Source organism: Epinephelus moara, chromosome 13 (genome assembly GCF_006386435.1).
Source record: "Epinephelus moara isolate mb chromosome 13, YSFRI_EMoa_1.0, whole genome shotgun sequence".
Lineage (NCBI taxonomy): Eukaryota > Metazoa > Chordata > Actinopteri > Perciformes > Serranidae > Epinephelus > Epinephelus moara.
Genome location: NC_065518.1, coordinates 3,829,131 through 3,848,438, shown reverse-complemented (window position 1 = coordinate 3,848,438; position 19,308 = coordinate 3,829,131). Strand labels below are relative to the sequence as shown.

The 19,308-nt window shown below is 40.4% G+C and overlaps 1 protein-coding gene across 2 annotated transcripts in view; it reads right to left on the bottom strand.

Annotated features, from left to right (window-relative positions):
* Positions 1 to 2,851: 2,851 nt before the first annotated feature.
* Positions 2,852 to 19,308, bottom strand: part of grid1b (glutamate receptor, ionotropic, delta 1b) — an 827,749-nt gene continuing 811,292 nt past the window's right edge. The window contains exons 16-18 of one of the 2 annotated variants that reach the window (XM_050059332.1): positions 13,612 to 13,852; positions 9,663 to 9,801; positions 2,873 to 3,343 (exon numbers count right to left, since the gene is read on the bottom strand). In XM_050059332.1, the coding sequence (XP_049915289.1) occupies positions 2,877 to 3,343; positions 9,663 to 9,801; positions 13,612 to 13,852 (847 nt within the window). In that variant the 3' untranslated portion in view covers positions 2,873 to 2,876. Of the gene's footprint in view, positions 3,344 to 9,662; positions 9,802 to 13,611; positions 13,853 to 19,308 lie in introns of both variants that reach the window. The other variant, XM_050059333.1, reaches the window with a different exon arrangement.

The following is a 19,308-nucleotide window of genomic DNA, read 5'->3' as shown; positions in this document are numbered from 1 at the left end:
AATGTTGGGCTGCGTTCACACACCACCAACTCTTCCTCCTCAGTTTGTCTCAACTTCATCCGGCCCAGAACTGAAAACGCAACGCTCCTCTTACAGGAAGTGTGCAGAGTTGGTCACTGGGACTACTGTTGTGTTCACAACAAACACGATGCGAACTCAGGCGAGTTTGAACACTAGAATATTTTGATTCGCGTCATACATGCATGGAATCGATGAATGAACTTCCGCTGGTACGTCCTCAGCATCATACGTCCCTGGACGATCTCAATGCTGATTGGCTATCGCAGCACAAATCAGTTCAGATTTTTCAACTCTCGCAAATAAGCGTATGATGCGAAATTGCGCTATTTGCTTCACTTGCGTATGTCACGTTGTGTCCATTGTGACGCCTGACGGGAATTTGCGTCTAATCATGTCTTTATATTGACTTTACATGTACTGCACATAAGAACGTAACAGCAACCAGGTACTGGAAATGGCTCGATATGCAAAAAATTGCGATTGCGATGCAGGTCGAGATTTAGAGGTAATGGCAATTTTTACATTTAATTTCCACTGAAAAAAAACTGAAAATGATGATGATGTAATTTTTGCTGGGGTCGGTACCAAACAAGCACGTCTGGAATATGATTTGTAGGTCGTTGTATCTCTGTGGCACCACAGTGTTTCATTTTCAGTTGTTTGTTGTGACACATTTTATACACATTTTACTGCAATTGACCATTTTGCAGTCCTACCGGGGATTATGGGTGAAGTTCTTTGAAATTGCTGCATTGGTGCAACACATTCTCACTCCGACCTCGTCACATATCGACGTTTGGTCATGGACTGGTTTTTCGTCGGTGTCTGACGCTGACCAAGCACCGGTATTTGACGACTTCAGAGTGAGACTGGGGTGATTGGTGTGTTTTGTTGTGGAGGTTGGGTGAGTCGCTTGATGTCAAACAAAGACGTGGTTTTCACCAAATTCAGTTTTTCCTACTTGACCGTGTTTTGTGCATTTCTTGACTACGTTTACATGCACACTAATGTTCGACTATTATTCCAAATTTGATACAAGTCACGTCAGGGCACGTTAATCAGAGTGTTCACGGCTGCATGTGAACAGGAATATTATTATCAGTAGCCACGTTAACAGCATTGACTTTTTCGGAGTAAGAGCAAAAAGCTGGAATTTTTTGTGCATGTAAATGTGGTCACTTTGACAAGCGCTCCGGTCAGTCAACAGTCCAGACTCATTCTGTCAATATGAAAGCAGAAAGATCAAAATGAATTGTGGACTGATGCTCTTATCGGAATGTGTACTGAGAACTGGTCTTAAGAAGAATATTTTACCAAGAAAAATCTGGATGAAGCTTCACTGCGTTACTCGCTGCATTTTGGGTCCAACGTTCAGGAATCTAGCAGTGGCACTGAACCATGAAGCCGCTCTGAGAGGCTGATGGCTCGTTGTAAAGGAGAGTTTAAATGTGAGACGGATGAAAGCTGAGAATCCAAACTTTGTTTTTCATCCTCAGCGGTCGTAGTCGGTAACTGAAATCTGCTAGCGTTGTTACAGCAAGACTCGGGAGATCATCAATCATAAATGTTTGTACAATATTTAATGGCAATCTGTCCAATAACTGCTGAAATTTTGAACCTGGACTGACGGACGGACCGTCTCCAGAGCAACGTAGCTCTGTTAAATTTGGATCGCCTCTTGATTCAGTTCATGGTACCCAACCCTGCGGCTCTGTTTGTGTTTGTGTTGATAGAGCGTACAGCTGTTTGGATCGATAACACCATCAGAGAGTCGTGATCCTTATTGTGTAAAGATGTTTTCGAGTCAAAGAATAATGGCTGTAAACTGACATCCTAGACCAGAACATCTACATTTTGTCTTCTTTAAAGAGGCCGATGTTGCGTGATTCACTTTTAGTGTTGGAACCAGACAGCTGAACATATTCCCCGTACAGTCAGTGTGGTTGCAGCCCAACAGTCTCTCCTCCTAACGTCTCTCCTCCCTTTACAAACCGAAACTCCTCACCTGGACAGTACTGATGCCAAATAAAAAGGTACTATAAAAACAAACCACTCAGCTGTGTGTAAAATATGAACCAGATAAAAATCCACTTGTTTTCCCCCCGTTGTTGAACGATACACCATTTACAGTCAACATAAGAAAATGAATGTAGACTTTTGATTTGAAAAAACAATGTATATTATATATTCAATACAAATGAAAAAAAAATCTGTGATCATTTTCGTCCGATGCTGAAGATATATATAGGGTTGGTACAGAGGTGCATAACAGTAGGTGTCCAACACTAAAATGTCCCTACAGCGGTGCATCATGGGTAGTCGTTTACATCGATGAGTTGTGGAGAGACATCGTTTAATTTCGGCACTTAGAAAACAATCACAATGAATTTCGCGTCATTGTTTCATATTGAACAAAATTTACAAAGCCATTCAAACAGTCATAACTTTTTCATCAATGTATATATATATTTTTTTTATCTCGTTTTGTTTGTTTTTTATAACTCAACTTCAAAAATTGAGAATATTCAAAATACACTTTAACCTCACTTCGTTCTCTTGGTATTTACAGATATGTACAAGAGAAAAATTACACCCGCCAACCCGCCCGCAGCCCCGCCTCTTTTTTTTTTTTCCTGTAACATCGGCTTTTCTGAACAGGTAGTGAGATACAAAATCTTTTTACTTTGTACATATGTTTTTTTTCCTTCTATAATAATTTTCCTCTAGAGATCCCCGCCCCGCCTCACATCCAGAACCACACCAAAGTCCAGAGAGCGACTTATCGTAGCAGATGGCCCCGCCCTGTCCCGCCCCCCCGTCCCCCTGAACACTATATGGATGTACTGTGGGTGGCCTCAATGGCTTCGGGTATGGGTCCTGCGGAGACTGCCTGGTAGGACATTGGCATGGGTGTCTTGCCAGGGCTCTGCCGGAAGAGCCCCCCGTTGGGGGCCCTGTGTTTGCACTGCATGGTGCCGCTGAGGCTGGTGCTGCTGAGCGGGTGGTGCAGGGGCAGCGTGTTGCTGCCAGGGCCCTGGGACAGAGGTAGCGTCCTGCCTAGGGTCCCCCCATGGTGAGGGTGGGGAAGAGGAGGAGGCGGCCCCCCCTCCCCGGGGAGGAAGGTGGTCACAGCGAGGCCCGAGGGCGGGTAGTCCCGCACGGACTCCGGCCCCGCCACCAGAGAGGCCTGGCTGGGCTGCATGCTGCCGATGTCCAGCGCAGAGATCTCGATAGAGGGGCCGGGGATCTGCTTGTGGGCCAAGTCCTCGTCCAAAAGACTGTTCATACGACGATGCACCTGTTCCAGATTCACCTCCTTGTCCTATAAGAGGAGGAGTGGGGGGTGGAAGAGGACAGAGGAGAGACAGGGGGAGGGAGGGGAGGAGGGAGGAGGGACACAGAGGCTGAGATTGGCGATGGGCCGGTTTCTCAGACTGTTTCAGGTCTGCTGGTGCTCCATGCATTCTCAATCTGTCAGTGTTTTAGGACGTGGCCTTTGTTTGGAACTGACGGACTGCTGTCAGACAGCCTCGTGTTTCTGTTTGTTGTTTGGTATGAAGAGCCCAGTGGTAACTGAGGCCACACAAACCAATCTGTATGTGCACCTTGAAATCAAACTTGGCCAGTGAATATTAAAAGTTTGATGTCTGGAGAAAAACAATTCTGGAGCCAAACGGACTGAAGGTGGTTTGTTGTAAAGTTGATTTTTCTCAAGGTTTCCATGAGATGTGGTGGACTGACAGACCTCTGGTGAAGCAATGATTGATTCTGGATCGTGTACGTTGAGTATTAAATTTGAAATTCAAGTAATAAGAGAAAAAACTTTGGTCTGAAAGTGAAGTGAGTTGTTGTGTTTGTGCAAATATGTTTGCTCTCTGTGTTCAGTTGTGTATTTCCTCCTCTCTGTGGTGTGTTTTTGCGCCCTGCCCTTGGAGCCGGTACGCTGTGTGCAGCAGGATCAGAGAATCGGTTCGCTATCAGAACAATTTAATCAAAACATTGGCTGACACTGCATCTCCTGCTGACTGCAGCCATGCATACTTGTTAGGCATTAATAGACACTTGAGTGTTTCCCTGTTGAACCACAGGTCTGCTTCAGTACACTGGGTCACAGGAAGGTAAAGGACGAGGTGTAAAGACAAAGACGGGAGGCCTGACTCGCATATCAAGTGAGGCTCCGGGTGTGAATTTAAATTCTCTCCATGTCTGTGTATTTGCTGCTGTGTGAATGAACGCAGCTACAGTCAGCGCAGCCTGTTTTTTAAACCAACCAACCCCTTTACAACAAACGTATAAAGTCAGCTGGTGTTTGTGAACGCAGCCTGGCTTGGCTCCAGCATTGGATTCACTTCAACTCAGCGGTACAATGATATTAGTCACAGTAACTCATCACAGTGACACAAGTGATATTCAGAACAATGCACATGACACATTTACACTGTATATTAATACACACAGATATTCACTTATGTTTCAGTGTTGTCAGCACCAGGGCCGGAGCCAGGATGTTACACCCCCACCCCCCCCACCCACCACCACCCAGACACCCACAGATAATTTTTAAAAACATGTTAATTTAAGTAATAATTGAGCTTAGTAATAATCCTTTAGATTTTCATCAGTTTTGATGGAATTGGCATTTTGAAAATACGCCTTTCTCCTGCAGCTCCTCCCTCTCTGTCCTAAGCCCCTCCCACCAGACGACCACGGGCATATGCACACGCATCATACAGTAACCCAGTGTAACGCAGCTCATTCTGTCAGCCTCTCCTTTTCCAGCTCTCTGTCTGTTTATCAGACCACAAATGAGACAAGAATTAGCTGTTAGCCACCCCAAGATCCCGCCGCCTCATTCCCCGCCGCTGTGGACCAATTCCCCGGGAGGAGAGCGGCAGCAGCTCTCACTTCCATCAGGTTAGATTTTATAAATGGCAAACGACAGAGCCAAGAGGAGGAGCAGAAGTTTTCTCTCAGAACACCTGAATTACAACAAGATCAAATTTTCATACAGGATTTTTTGCCCAATTCTGCCAAAATAAAACTGTAAGTCACCGGTAATACAAACGAAACAGTTCCTACTGCTGCTTTACATTAAAGGAGTTCAACCGACAAACCACGGGGTGGTGTTTGTTGGGAAGCAGCCACAAGATATGCAGTGTAGTTAGAGGTTAGCCCCGACTAAAGCTGTCAGTAGAATATTAAGAGTAGTGCACTGTTTGTTTGGCTGCACTGTAAACTGATGTACATGTCGTTGGATCTCTGTCCCACCCTACAGGGACTTTCTGCTTGCTTATATTACGTTGTTATCAGAGGTGTTTCAAACTGATACCGTCAGATGACGTTTTAAACCCCCTAAAAAGTCAGGTTTTGTCCCAGATCTCAAGAATGAGCGCTTAATGTTTCCCTCCTGTGTTTAATTTTTTTTAACATCTGTGAAACAGGTGAAAAAAAAAAAGTTTTGCTACTTTACTTTTTATCTGTGCAAACAGGTGCAAAAACTGCGAGGAACTTAAAAAGATTATCCTCGCAAAATCTTTTTTCCCATCTGTTCTCAAGTCATAAACATAGGAGGAAAACAATTTTTACCAGACTTAGATAATGGATTTTTTACTTGTCTCTCAGGGCTACCGTACATATGTCTCCCCTTCACCCGAAACTAAATTCTAGCTGGAAAAAAATAGTTGAATTGCTGATTTATTTATGTATTTCCCTCAGCATGAGCCTTTTAATATCCCCAGTGTTCTGCAGTCTGCAATGTTACATTATCAAATGTAAAGAAAGAGTCACTTCCCCCTAAAAAGACGTGACCTCTGCGTGTTCGATGGCAGCTACGGCCCTGATCAGCAGGAGAGCGACTAACGAGAGGTTAATGGATTAATTAGCGTGTTGTCTCTTTAAGGCCAACGAGAGGCAGCTATCGTAAACAAAAGGCTCTTAAGATGAAGATGCCTTTAGTGTAAAGTCTTTATGTCGAGGTAGAGTGGTGCAGAGAGCACTTCCTGTGAAACACAGTATAATAACCAGCACAGAGAGCAGCTTGTGAAAGCACACTCGAGGAAACCTCAGAGTCTCAGTGCATCTTGATCCACTGTGGTGGAGCACTGCTGAGGCCAAGCATCTGTCTCCGCCTTTGTTCAGACCTTAAAGGAACACGTAAACATACCAAGTGTTCCTCCACCAGGCCCGAGCAGGTCTGAATGATCCCTCTCCAGTCTCAAAGAGCTCCTCTCAAAGCCAATTAAAACATCTCAGTTCAGGTTATTGTTTCAGGACTGGCATCTCATTAAATTATGTTTTTAGCTGCGTCAAACTGGCGGCCGGCCTAAACAAATAAATGCCTGGGATTAAACCTCAGCCGGTCGTTAAAGACAGGCTGCTGATGTAAGTGCAGAGGAAGAAAATAACAGGCATCTAAAAGCCTCCATTAATTTGGAAAACAAACAGCTCCTTTAATGAGTGCTGCCAGTGGGGGGGATTTGAAATCACTCTCCCTCCTGTGACTTTGCAAATACTGAAACTGTTGAGTGGGTTGTGCTCGAGTGTGATAAGAACAGTTTCTGGTTGTTTTGTTTTGGAGTCGAGTGGAAACATTTAAACCCTCTTTCTTAAGAACAGGCTGCTTTGATCTCCACATCGCTAACCGGCTAACGGTTTTAGCCGTTCTTTGACTGGAGTAAAACCTCACATTATCTCACTGTGGGTCTCAGCTGGTGTTAATCAATAGGCTGTTATTCACTCCCTCAATTAGCTGTAAATCTGAGGTCGGTCACAGAGCGGCAGAACAAAGCTCCGCTCTGTAACATCCAGTCTGAACAGTGGTTAACGAGGTGTGTTTGGAAAGGCAGCGAGTCGCATCGTGTCTGAACTTTAGCATTATTTGTTTGAGTGGGTCGCCTCCAGCTGCCGCCGCAGCTGACTGAAATCTGATTTTTTTGGCTTCATAAGGCAAAACTGACAGTTAGCTAAGTGAAACTCCTGGACTCAGTGTCTGAAATTAACTTTTTGACTGAGCGTCCAAGGGGGCGGGTCATGAAACAAAACACTAGAGATGTATATTTATAATTTATAATTTATATTCCAAAATAATAAACGTATCATGCCCCCTTGACAGGTGGCGAACCGGCCAACCAGCGGCTTATCATTACAACGCAGCTGCGTTAAAATGACTGCATCCTGACTATTAGCGTCAGGTGTCTGACACCAAAGTCTTATTGTTACATGACTTAGTACAAACATTTACCCACCAGTGTGGTGGATAGCGTTACATTTACTCGCCAAAAAATCTACCCGCATTTGACAGCTGTTAATTTAATTTCGCCGCTAACCAATAACGGTGACTGCCGTGCATTATGCTGATGTGAAAGGATGGCTATATTCGTCGGTGTCTGACGCTGGAAGTCACCGACCAAACGCCGGTATTCGATAACTTTAGAGTGAGACCGGGTTTACAAGGTTTGGCTTTACAATAGTGGGATTTCCATCCACCTATTTTTATTCGCATTTTCAAAAATTGCGGGAAAAACAACTTGGATGGAAACGCCAGAAATTCGAAAAATGGCCGAAAATTCGCAAAAAAGTTTTACGCTTGGAGGGGGTGGATTTGTCAGTGTATCGATAAAAGGAAAATGCGACTTTTTGCTATGGAAACAGGTTTTGCGAATAAACGATGACATACCGGCACACAGATCCTCAAATGTGGCCCTTGACATACGGAAATATTTCAGCCAGAGTTCGTGAGCGAAATGCTGCTGGACAACTACTTCCCAAAAGTCCTTCACACGCCTACGTTCCCATACACACGGAGAACGACGCGGTGGTCTCCTTCCAGCTATTTCCGACAGTACTCTTAACATTAAACTTCTTCTTTGTCGTCTCTTCTTCAAGATGGCTAGGTACGCTGTGACGCTGACAAAATGCTAACCAGAGTTCTCCCAAGAGCCGACAGGTTCATCAGGAATCTGTCCATGGTCAGTTGTTTAGTGTCAGTTGAGTGTGTTGTTGTTTACAGCGGGCATAAGACGCTCTCTTATGACGTCATCTCATGGCGCACTCTTCTTCTACGGGGGTGTTTTTATTTTGTTCATTTTTCATGAGAAGGGCCACCTACTGCTCTTCCTGTTGACTCCCAGTAATCGCAAAACAATAACGAATGGAAACGGGCATAAATTCGTATTTTCTTTTGCGCATTTTCACAAAATTCGCTCAAAAATTTCGATACATTTCGATGGAAACCCCACTAATCTTAAGGGAAGCGAGCACTGGCCTCCCAGGTGAAAGTTGGTGGTTGCTGGACCCGCCCATGCTACTTGGACTTTCACCCTCTTAACTTACGTTGTTGTCCACCCGTGTTTCACCCTGATGCCACCGGGTGCCGCTACAGAATAACGGTGACTAGCCATGTATCATGCCAATGTGGAAGGATGGCTTTTTTCGTTGGGTGTCTGACGCCGGAAGTCACTGACTAAGTGCCAATTTTGACGACTTCAATGTGAGACCGGGTTGAGACAGCACAGACCGATACCGCTATGTATACATCTGGCAACGATGCGAAGTTGTCTTCGCCCATTTTTTATTCTAAAAATCTACAGAAATGTTACAACCCATTTATCTTTAACAAACACCAGGACAGATCATGTTGAGTTTATAAAGAGCTATAAATAGAATGGAGGTGTGGTTGTCTTCTATCAGGCATGCATGGAAAGGCACTGAGCTTGTTTGCAGGGTTCTTTGTCATTTCCATCACAGTGTGTCTGTTTTTTATTCTGCTCAACACGTCAGCAACATGTAAAGGTGAGGTCAGAGGTCAGCTCTTATGAGATGTGTTCACACAGTTAAAAATGAACAACTGAAACAAAGCAAGGAGAAACAGAAAGGCACTCTAAGATCCAGGAGGGTTTCTAATGAGGGGGGGTGCAGTGTTAAAGGTGGAGCAGCCAAGGCCCGGCATCACTTAATCAACCTTAATGATCATGTCGTCTGCAAAGAGAAAAAAAGCCCAAATTCAAATCGATTGCAATTAAGACCAAGCTGTCTGTTTTCAGATCAGGAACCAAATTAATTTGGGCCAGTTTTTTTCTTTCGTTTAGAGCTGAAACGTTCGGTTCTGGAAATAATTTCCTCTTCAATTTTCTGATAAGGAAATTGATAATTAGCTTAATTGGTTTTATCGGTGGGAGTTTTAATGAGCTAGCAGAGTTTAACTTCGAAATGTCTGATTTAAGCTTTGTTTTAATGGGAAACTTTTTTTTTTTTTGGTGAAGTTTTTCATCCCCTGACACGTTTAAGCTCCCACCTTTAAAAAAAATCTCTTTTAAGGGATCAGAAAATAAAAATTCTTGATATTTTATCATGAAATTATTTAGTTTATGGTTGAAATGGAGGGGAAATTAATAGATGGCATTAGTTGCAAAGCTTTCTAAGAGTTGGGAAATGTCTTAAATAAAAAGCTCTTCTCATATTTACTGTGATATATTTATTTCCAGAACTCAGGCCACAGAAAATCTGGTCACGTTTCTGCTCAGCTGTAGATTTACAACCGACCAAAAATCAACCGTCAGTAAAACAAAGGACCTTGGCGATGGCACAGATATGTTTTTTTGTTGTTTTTATTTTTGATAATTGTATAGGAGGTCTATTCTGACCTGTATCAATAGCTTCTGCTTCATCCCAGCCTCTCTCTCTGTCTGTCCAAATGTCCCTCCTCCCCTCCGATGAAGCAGTTGTAATGTCATTATATGTCAATGGACCAGAAACCCTTGCCAGTCTGTAATCCTTAGTAACCTGCACGAGATCATAGACAGTCAAGTGTAAATTAAAAAAATCAAAAGGATAGATGGAGAGAAGGAGAGGAGATAGATAACACGGGTGTCCACATTGACATATAATTTGCAATAAGACGTGACACAGTGAAAGTACCAGGAGGTTATGGGCGAGGATGTTGGAGACAAATCTTATTGCTACAGGGCGACACACCCAACGTTCACTGTCTGCTCACACTTTAGTTTATGGATCCACGTCAAAGCTCTGCTGCCATTTTGTCCCCTGTCACATGACACAAACCTGCCTCCTCATGCGTGTGTGTGTTTGGCACAGGAGGTGAATGTTGTGTGGAGGTAGAACTTAGAAATGCAGGTCTGAGGTCAGTTTATGTTCAAGTGTAGCTTAAATGAAAGTGTTGAGCTGATGTCCCAGTTCCAGACTACATACTGTTACTGTACGGGGTACGAACAGGGTCAGGGTCTGATCACTGGTTTTATTTTGGCTCTGAATCCTTTACTGAACATTTAATCTGTTTTCCAGATAACAAACAACAGTGTAGAAAATGCAGGGCTGCAGAATCTTTCAGCTAATAAATGTTAATCCCATCAGCAACATGATGTCGGGACAAAATTAAACCTTTGTGTTAATGTGCTCTCTGCAGTCGGTGTGTGCGCTCAGCTGAAGATCATTTGTGAGGAAACAGAAACATCCCTCTGTGCTTCCTGCAGTCCAACAGAGCGATGAATCTGAATTTCTCCAGCTCAGTGTTTCCGAACCTGAGGCCTGAGGGTCGCGACCTCCACAAGAGGTCACAGAATTGATTCAGTCTGTTAACGTTACACATCCTCTGCTGCTCAGCTCATTGTCAGGTTGTCAACATCAGTTAGCTGCAACTAAAAATCGTTTACAGAAGCTGATTTTAGATCTAATTAACTAGGGACGGTGTACGATTTTATCACGGATCGTGATGAAAGTAACACGATCAGATAGAAAAAGAAAGGGATAGTGCACCCAAAACTGAAAATTCAGCCATTATCTACTCACCCATATGCAGAGGGAGGCTCAGGTGAAGTTTTAGAGTCCTCACATCACTTGCAGAGATCCAAGGGGAGAGGAGGTAGCAACACAACTCCACCTAATGGAGGCTGACGGCGCCCCAGATTCAAACGTCCAAAAACACATAATTGAAACCACAAAATATCTCCATACTGCTCGTCCGTAGTGATCCAAGTGTCCTGAAGCCCCGACATAAAAAGTTGTTTGGAAAAACCTAATTTGAACTCTGTGTTTAGCCTCATTGTAGCCTGTAGCTCTAACTGAATGTGGTGCACAGAGAGACAGTCAGAGCTACAGGCTACAATGAGGCTAAAAACAGAGTTCAAAGGACGTTTTTCACTACGGACGAGCAGTATGGAGATATTTTGTGGTTTCAATTATGTGTTTTTGGACGTTTGAATCTGGGGCGCTGTCAGCCTCCATTAGGTGGAGTTGTGTTGCTACCTCCTCTCCCCTTGGATCTCCACAAGTGATGTGAGGACTCTAAAACTTCACCTGAGCCTCCCTCGGCATATGGGTGAGTAGATAATGGCTGAATTTTCATTTTTGGGTGCACTATCCCTTTAAGTTGATCGTGGTGAATTTCCAATGTCGCGATAATGGTAAATATTATTATTATATTAGTTAGTTCAGCTTATTGTACATTTGATGATCTGGTTGTTTTTCAGTGTTTCTGCTGTGATTAGTTGACAGACGTGATTTTCTACATTTAATTGTTTTATTGTTGTTGTGTATCCGTCTTTTACGGCAGACTCTATTCTTATTATTTAACTTTTTTCATCTCGAAACAAAATGTAAGGTAAAGCGATTCCAGATTGTTTGTGTGACATTTTTTAGAGTTTGACCTATATTTTGATGATTATCATATCATGATGTATCATGAATTATAGTTTTCATCCAGGACAATTGTGACATAAGGATTAGATATTGGATTAATATCCAATAAAATGCTGTCAAATCCACAACATTTTTATTTTTTGTTGCAGTTGCAATGATAGCTGCAGTTTTTTAAAAAACTGTGTCCCTCTACTAGCTCATAAATTTGTTTTTCTGTCGGTGTATTTGACTCTGTCAGGCTCTTATCAGCGTCCACCTTTATAGTCTTCCAGAAAAAACAGTACTGATAAAGCTGCTGTACAGCAGACAGACACTTAGAGATGAGCTGGTGAACAAAGTGGAGACAGATATTTTCCTCACGAGTTGGTGGTGGTGACCAAAACCAGAGCTATAAGAGACTGAATGTCGGACTTTTTCCAAGATGTGTTTTTATTGCATGTTTTCTGAACTGTTTCTGAAGTCGTTCAACATTTGTTTACGCCTTCAAACAACAACAGGCACTCTAAAATTTAGACTTTTTGAATTTTATTTTTCAATTTAAAAGGCTTTCCAAACAAAGCCAGTTAAAATCAGTAGAGAGTATGTAGACTGGTACTGGGACACAACACAAGTCGATCAGTTGAGGTAAGAAATAAATGTGTAAACTATGTGTGTGTGTAAATGTCATTCAGTTTAAAATCAGCACAACACAGATCTTTATGATGTCAAGACTCTAGTTTCAGTTCTGTTTATTAATATTTATTTGCACTAAACACAATCAATTATCAGACGCTCCCACTGAGTCGTTGTTGTCACTGTTTATTAATATTGGAGTGCATTAATGTTTAATTAACATTGTCTCCTCTTAAACCCTGTGAAGGTGTAACTGTTAGCTCAGCTTTCACAGTGGTTTTTCATTAAAAAGAGAGCGATCTGGTAATTGACTGCTCTGGTTTTTATTCAGGAGGCACTTAGTAAGGCTCAAGTATCTATTAGCAACAACAGCAAATGATTTGAACTAACGGTGATAGTGTCACTGTTAATGTTAAAACCCAGGGTGAGCTGCACGTTAAGGTTCTCTCGGATATGATGAATTACTTTTTTTGTCTCTCGACGTCTCGTAAGGATTTCACACTGAAATGGAAAATGTCCAGAAGTGTGAAGAAAGTGTGTCTGTGTTCATCACTGTTATCGTTCTCTGTCTGAGTGATCTCTCTCCTGCTAATTAGAATCTCTTTTCAGAACCCTTGGGTGCAGGAAACTACCAAAGCCTCACTGTAGAAAATTAGTTTATAACAATAATTCAATAGCAAGCACTTGAATGGTTACGGAGTCGGCACTGTGGGAATTAATCATTAAAGTCTGTGGGTGCACTCAGCTGTTTTAGCAGGGGGTTTGCTGGGAAACATGCAGGACATGCTAATAGCCAGATCCTGACTTGTTGGGCTAATTCAACACTGTTTGCCTAAGGCCTCGAGTGAGTGCGTCAAGGCAAAGAAAAACACTTCCAGTGTGGATCGAGAAGCTGTTGTGTTATGAGCATATTAGTAAAGGTAATGGTCAAGTGGAGTGTGCTGTGTGCTTCATGTGGTTTAGAGATATGCCATACAGAAAGAGATGAGCTGTGGTGTCTGTAAGTTTAGGAGGTGGTGGGTGGGGAGCGATGGACGGATAAAAGAAAAAATGGAGGAGGGTAATAATAAGAGACCAAATTTGATTTCAATCAGTGGCCTGGGCTGATGTGGCACAGAGCACATCTACCTACTCTGTCCTATGTCACCACCCTCTGTCCCCCAGCTCTCCAACACTAACTCTGCTTTCCTACAACTCTCTCCTCTACAGCTGGGTGTACTGGAGCTCCACTAAGTCGGGGCTCGCGTCTGCGGCTGGATCCTTAAAGTAGAGTGTGGCAGTGTCTTCCCCCCGCTGGCCCGTCCTCCGGGCCCTGTGCTCGGTCACCTCTTTGGGCTGCTCCTGGCGGCAGCGGTTGCTGTTCCACCAAGCCTCCAGCCCGGCCACCAGGCAGGCCAGCAGCAGGCCGGCAGCAAGGATGCAGAAGATGCCGGCGAAGCTGTGCAGCTTGAGGGAGCGGCCGTCAGGATGCGCGCTGGCGTGGCTGTTGAGGTCGCAGCGGCCGGTGCGAGGCCACCACTTCTGCTTCATGATGTCCAGGTCACCTTTCTCCTGTAGCTCCAAGATCCTGAAGAGGGACAGATGGACAGGTGAGTCAAAGACACACTTTAACTTATATTACGTTTACTGTGCATTGATCATAGGATAGCACAACGAAACAGTGCTATGTGTGTATCTTTTGACATTTTGAGAACCCCTTGAAGAGTATGTTACGAAAATGATGAAAAGGTCATAGGATTGTATAGTTGGCAAAGAAAAAAAAATCAAATAAAAAATCATGAAAAAAACCTGTGGTATAATATGTCATCCAAAATCATGAAAGAACGTCAAAAATGTCATGAAAAATAACGGAAAAAAGTCATGGGATAATAAATTGTCAACAATCATGAAAAAACACCATACAATAGCATGTCCTTAACAATCACAAATAAATTGCCATATTTAAGTATAGTCTGTCTTCAAAAATGGCGAAAAAAACTTCATAATATAGTGTGAAAAAACCCCACAAAAAAATGTTGTAGTATAGTACGTGTCAAAAATAATAAAACAAATTCCATAGCACAATATGTCGTCAACAACCGAGAAAAAACATCATAGTATGTCCTCAAATATCATGAAAAAAACTAAATAGTATAGCATGATGTCCGAAATCATGAAAAAAAAATGTCATAGTATAGTATGCCGTCCAAAATCATGAAAAAACGTCATAGTATAGCATGTCGTCCACAATAATGAAAAAACATTAAAGTATAGCATGTTGTTGATGATGAAATCATGAAAAAAACGCCATAGTATAGTATGTCGTCCGAAATCATTAAAAAAAAAAATCATAGGATATCATGTCGTCCAAACTCATGAAAGAACGTCAAAGTAATGCATGTGGTTGAAAATCATGAAAAAACGTCATAGTACATAGCATGTCCTCGAAAACAATGAAAAAACTTCGTAGAATAGCATCATGAAAAAAAATTTATAGTATGTCGTATAGTAGTATAGTATAGCATGTCGTCCGAAATCATGAAAAAACGTCATAGTATAACATGACGTCCAAAGTCATTAAAAAAAACATCATAGTATAGCATGTCGTCCAGAATCATGAAAAAATGTCATGCATGTCGTCCAGAATCTATGAAAAAACGTCATAGTATAGCATGTCGTCCGAAATCATGAAAAAACGTCATAGTTTTGCATGTCGTCCGAAATCATGAAAAAACATTAAAGTATAGCATGTTGTCCAGAATCATGAAAAAACGTTAAAGTATAGCATGTTGTTGATGTTGAAATTATAGAAAAAACGCCATAAAGTATAGCATGTTGTTGATGTTGAAATTATAGAAAAAACGCCATAGTATAGTATGTCGTCCGAAATCATAAAAAAAAGATCATAGTATAGCATGTCGTCCAAACTCATGAAGGAACGTCAGAGTAATGCATGTGGTTGAATATCATGAAAAAACGTCATAGTATAGCATGTCGTCCAAAATCATGAAAAAAAATGACAGGATAGTATGTCGTCCAAAATCATGAAAAAAAGTCATAGTATAGCATGTCGTCAAAAATCATTTAAAAACAATCATAGGATATCATGTCATCCAGAATCATCAAAAAACGTCATAGTATAGTATGTTGTCCGAAATCATAAAAAAAAAAGATCATAGTATAGCATGTCGTCCAAACTCATGGAAAAACGTCAAAGTAATGCATGTCCTCAAAAATAATGAAAAAATGTCGTAGTATAGTATGTCGTCCAGAATCATGACAAAATGTCATAGTATAGCATGTCGTCCAAAATCCTGAAAAAACGTCATGCATGTCGTCCAGAATCATGAAAAAACGTCATAGTATAGCATGCCGTCCAAAATCATAAAAAAAAAACATTAAAGTAAAGCATGTCATCCAAAATCATGAAAAAAAAATCATAGTATAGCATGTCCTCCGAAATCATGAAAAAAAAATCATAGTATAGCATGTCCTCCGAAATCATGAAAAAAAAAATCATAGTATAGCATGTCCTCCGAAATCATGAAAAAAAATCATAGTATAGCATGTCCTCCGAAATCATGAAAAAATGTCATAGTATAGCATGTCCTCCGAAATCATGAAAAAACGTCATAGTATAGCATGTGGTCCAAAATCATAAAAAAACGTCATAGTATATAGCATGTCGTCCGAAATCATGAAAAAACGTCATAGTTTTGTATGTTGTCAGAAATCATGAAAAAAAAATCATAGGATAGTACGTCATCCAAAATCATAAAAAAAAGTCATAGTATAGCATGTTGTCCAGAATCATGAAAAAACGTCATAGTATATAGCATGTCGTCAAAAATCATGGAAAAAAATCACAGGATAGTACGTCATCCAAAATCATAAAAAAAAGTCATAGTATAGCACGTTGTCCAGAATCATGAAAAAACGTCATAGTATATCATGTCGTCAAAAATCATGAAAAAAGTCATAGTATAGTATGTTGTCCAGAATCATGAAAAAATGTCATAGTATAGCACGTCGTCCAGAATCATGAAAAAACGTTATAGTATAGCATGTCGTCCAAAATCATTAAAAAAGTCATAGTATAACATGTCGTCCAAAATCATTAAAAAAACATCATAGTATAGCACGTTGTCCAGAATCATGAAAAAGCGTCATAGTATAGTATGTTGTCAAAAATCATGAAAAAATGTCATAGTATAGCATGTCGTCCAGAATCATGAAAAAACGTCATAGTATATCATGTCGTCAAAAATCATGGAAAAAAATCATAGTATAGCATGTCGTCCGAAATCATGAAAAAAGTCATAGTATAGCATGTTGTCCAAAATCATGACAAAATGTCATAGTATAGCACGTCGTCCAGAATCATGAAAAAACGTCATAGTATAGTATGTCGTCCACACTCATTAAAAAACATTAAAGTAAAGCATGTTGTCCGAAATCATGAAAAAACATTAAAGTATAGCATGTCGTCCGAAATCATGAAAAAAGTCATAGTATAGCATGTTGTCAAAAATCATGAAAAAATGTCATATTATAGCATGTCGTCCAGAATCATGAAAAAACGTCATAGTATGGCATGTCGTCCACACTCATTAAAAAACATTAAAGTAAAGCATGTTGTCCGAAATCATGAAAAAACATTAAAGTATAGCATGTTGTCCAGAATCATGAAAAAACGTTAAAGTATAGCATGTTGTTGATGTTGAAATTATAGAAAAAACGCCATAGTATAGTATGTCGTCCGAAATCATAAAAAAAAGATCATAGTATAGCATGTCATCCAAACTCATGAAGGAACGTCAGAGTAATGCATGTGGTTGAATATCATGAAAAAACGTCATAGTATAGCATGTCGTCCAAAGTCATGAAAAAAAGTCATACTATAGCATGTCGTCAAAAATCATTTAAAAACAATCATAGGATATCAAGTCGTCCAGAATCATGAAAAAACGTCATGCATGTCGTCCAGAATCATGAAAAAACGTCATAGTATAGCATGTCGTCCAAAGTCATGAAAAAAAGTCATACTATAGCATGTCGTCAAAAATCATTTAAAAACAATCATAGGATATCAAGTCGTCCAGAATCATGAAAAAACGTCATGCATGTCGTCCAGAATCATGAAAAAACGTCATAGTATAGCATGTCATCCAAAATCATGAAAAAAAAAAAATCATAGTATAGCATGTCCTCCGAAATCATGAAAAAAAATCATAGTATAGCATGTCGTCCGAAATCACGAAAAAAGTCATAGTATAGCATGTGGTCAAAAGTTTTGTTTTCTGATTCCAGGGCAGTAGACCTGACTGACTGCAATCGTTGGCATTGGACACATCTTGCAGTACCCTGGCAGACCTCCTCTCCAGATCACACCAGCGTTGTCTTTATTTTTTGTCTATTGTCTTCACAGCACAGCACCCAAACATGCCTACAATACCTACTCTTTTGGTTAATAAATGACTTTTGTGACATTTGTGAATTTGCCCCTGTGTCTCCCTCTTTTTGTCTGGCCTGTTACAAAAAAAACTCTTGGGAAGTTTTTAAAAAGTCAGACAAGTATGTTATATAAAAAAAGTCAAGGTTCAACACATTCTAAGACCCTCCAAAATCATGACAACATGTCATAGTATAGCATGTTGTCCAAAATCATGTAAAAACGTCATAGTATAGCATGTCGTCCAAAATCATGTAAAAACGTCACAGTATAGCATGTCGTCCAGAATCATGAAAAAACGTCATAGTATAGTATGTCGTCCAGAATCATGAAAAAAGGTCATAGTATAGCATGTCGTCCAGAATTATGAAAAAACGTCATAGTATAGCACGTTGTCCAGAATCATGAAAAAACGTCATAGTATAGCATGTCGTCCAGAATCATGAAAAAACGTCATAGTATAGCACGTTGTCCAGAATCATGAAAAAACGTCATAGTATAGCACGTCGTCCAGAATCATGACAAAATGTCATAGTATAGCATGTCGTCAAAAATCATGAAAAAAAAATCATAGTATAGTATGTCGTCCAGAATCATGAAAAAAAAAAATCATAGTATAGCATGTTGTCAAAAATTATGGAAAAAAAATCATAGTATAGCATGTTGTCCGAAATCATGAAAAAACGTCATAGTATAGCATGTTGTCCAGAATCATGAAAACACGTCATAGTATAGCATGTGGTCCGAAATCGTGAAAAAACGTCATAGTATAGCATGTCGTCCGAAATCATGAAAAAACGTCATAGTATAGCATGTCCTCAAAAATCATGTAAAAACATCATAGTATAGTATGTCGTCCAGAATCATGAAAACACGTCATAGTATAGCATGTCGTCCGAAATCGTGAAAAAACGTTATAGTATAGTATGTCATCCAAAATTATGAAAAAAAAAATCATAGTATAGCATGTTGTCAAAAATCATGAAAAAATAATCATAGCATAGTATGTCGTCCAGAATCATGAAAAAAAAAATCATAGTATAGCATGTTGTCAAAAATTATGGAAAAAAAATCATAGTATAGCATGTTGTCCGAAATCATGAAAAAACGTCATAGTATAGCATGTCCTCAAAAATCATGAAAAAAAAAATCATAGTATAGCATGTTGTCAAAAATTATGGAAAAAAAATCATAGTATAGCATGTTGTCCAGAATCATGAAAAAAGGTCATAGTATAGCATGTCGTCCAGAATCATGAAAAAATGTCATAGTATAGCATGTCATCCAAAATCATGCAAAAACATCACAGCAAAGCATGTCATTCAAAATCACGCAAAAACGTCATAGTATAGTATGTCGTCCAAAATTATTTAAAAAAAAATCATAGTATAGCATGTCGTCCGAAATCATGAAAAAACGTCATACTATAGCATGTCGTCCAAAATCATGTAAAAACGTCACAGTATAGCATGTCGTCCGAAATCATGAAAAAACGTCATAGTATAGCATGTCGTCCAAAATCATGTAAAAACATCATAGTATAGTATGTCGTCCAGAATCATGAAAACACGTCATAGTATAGCATGTCGTCC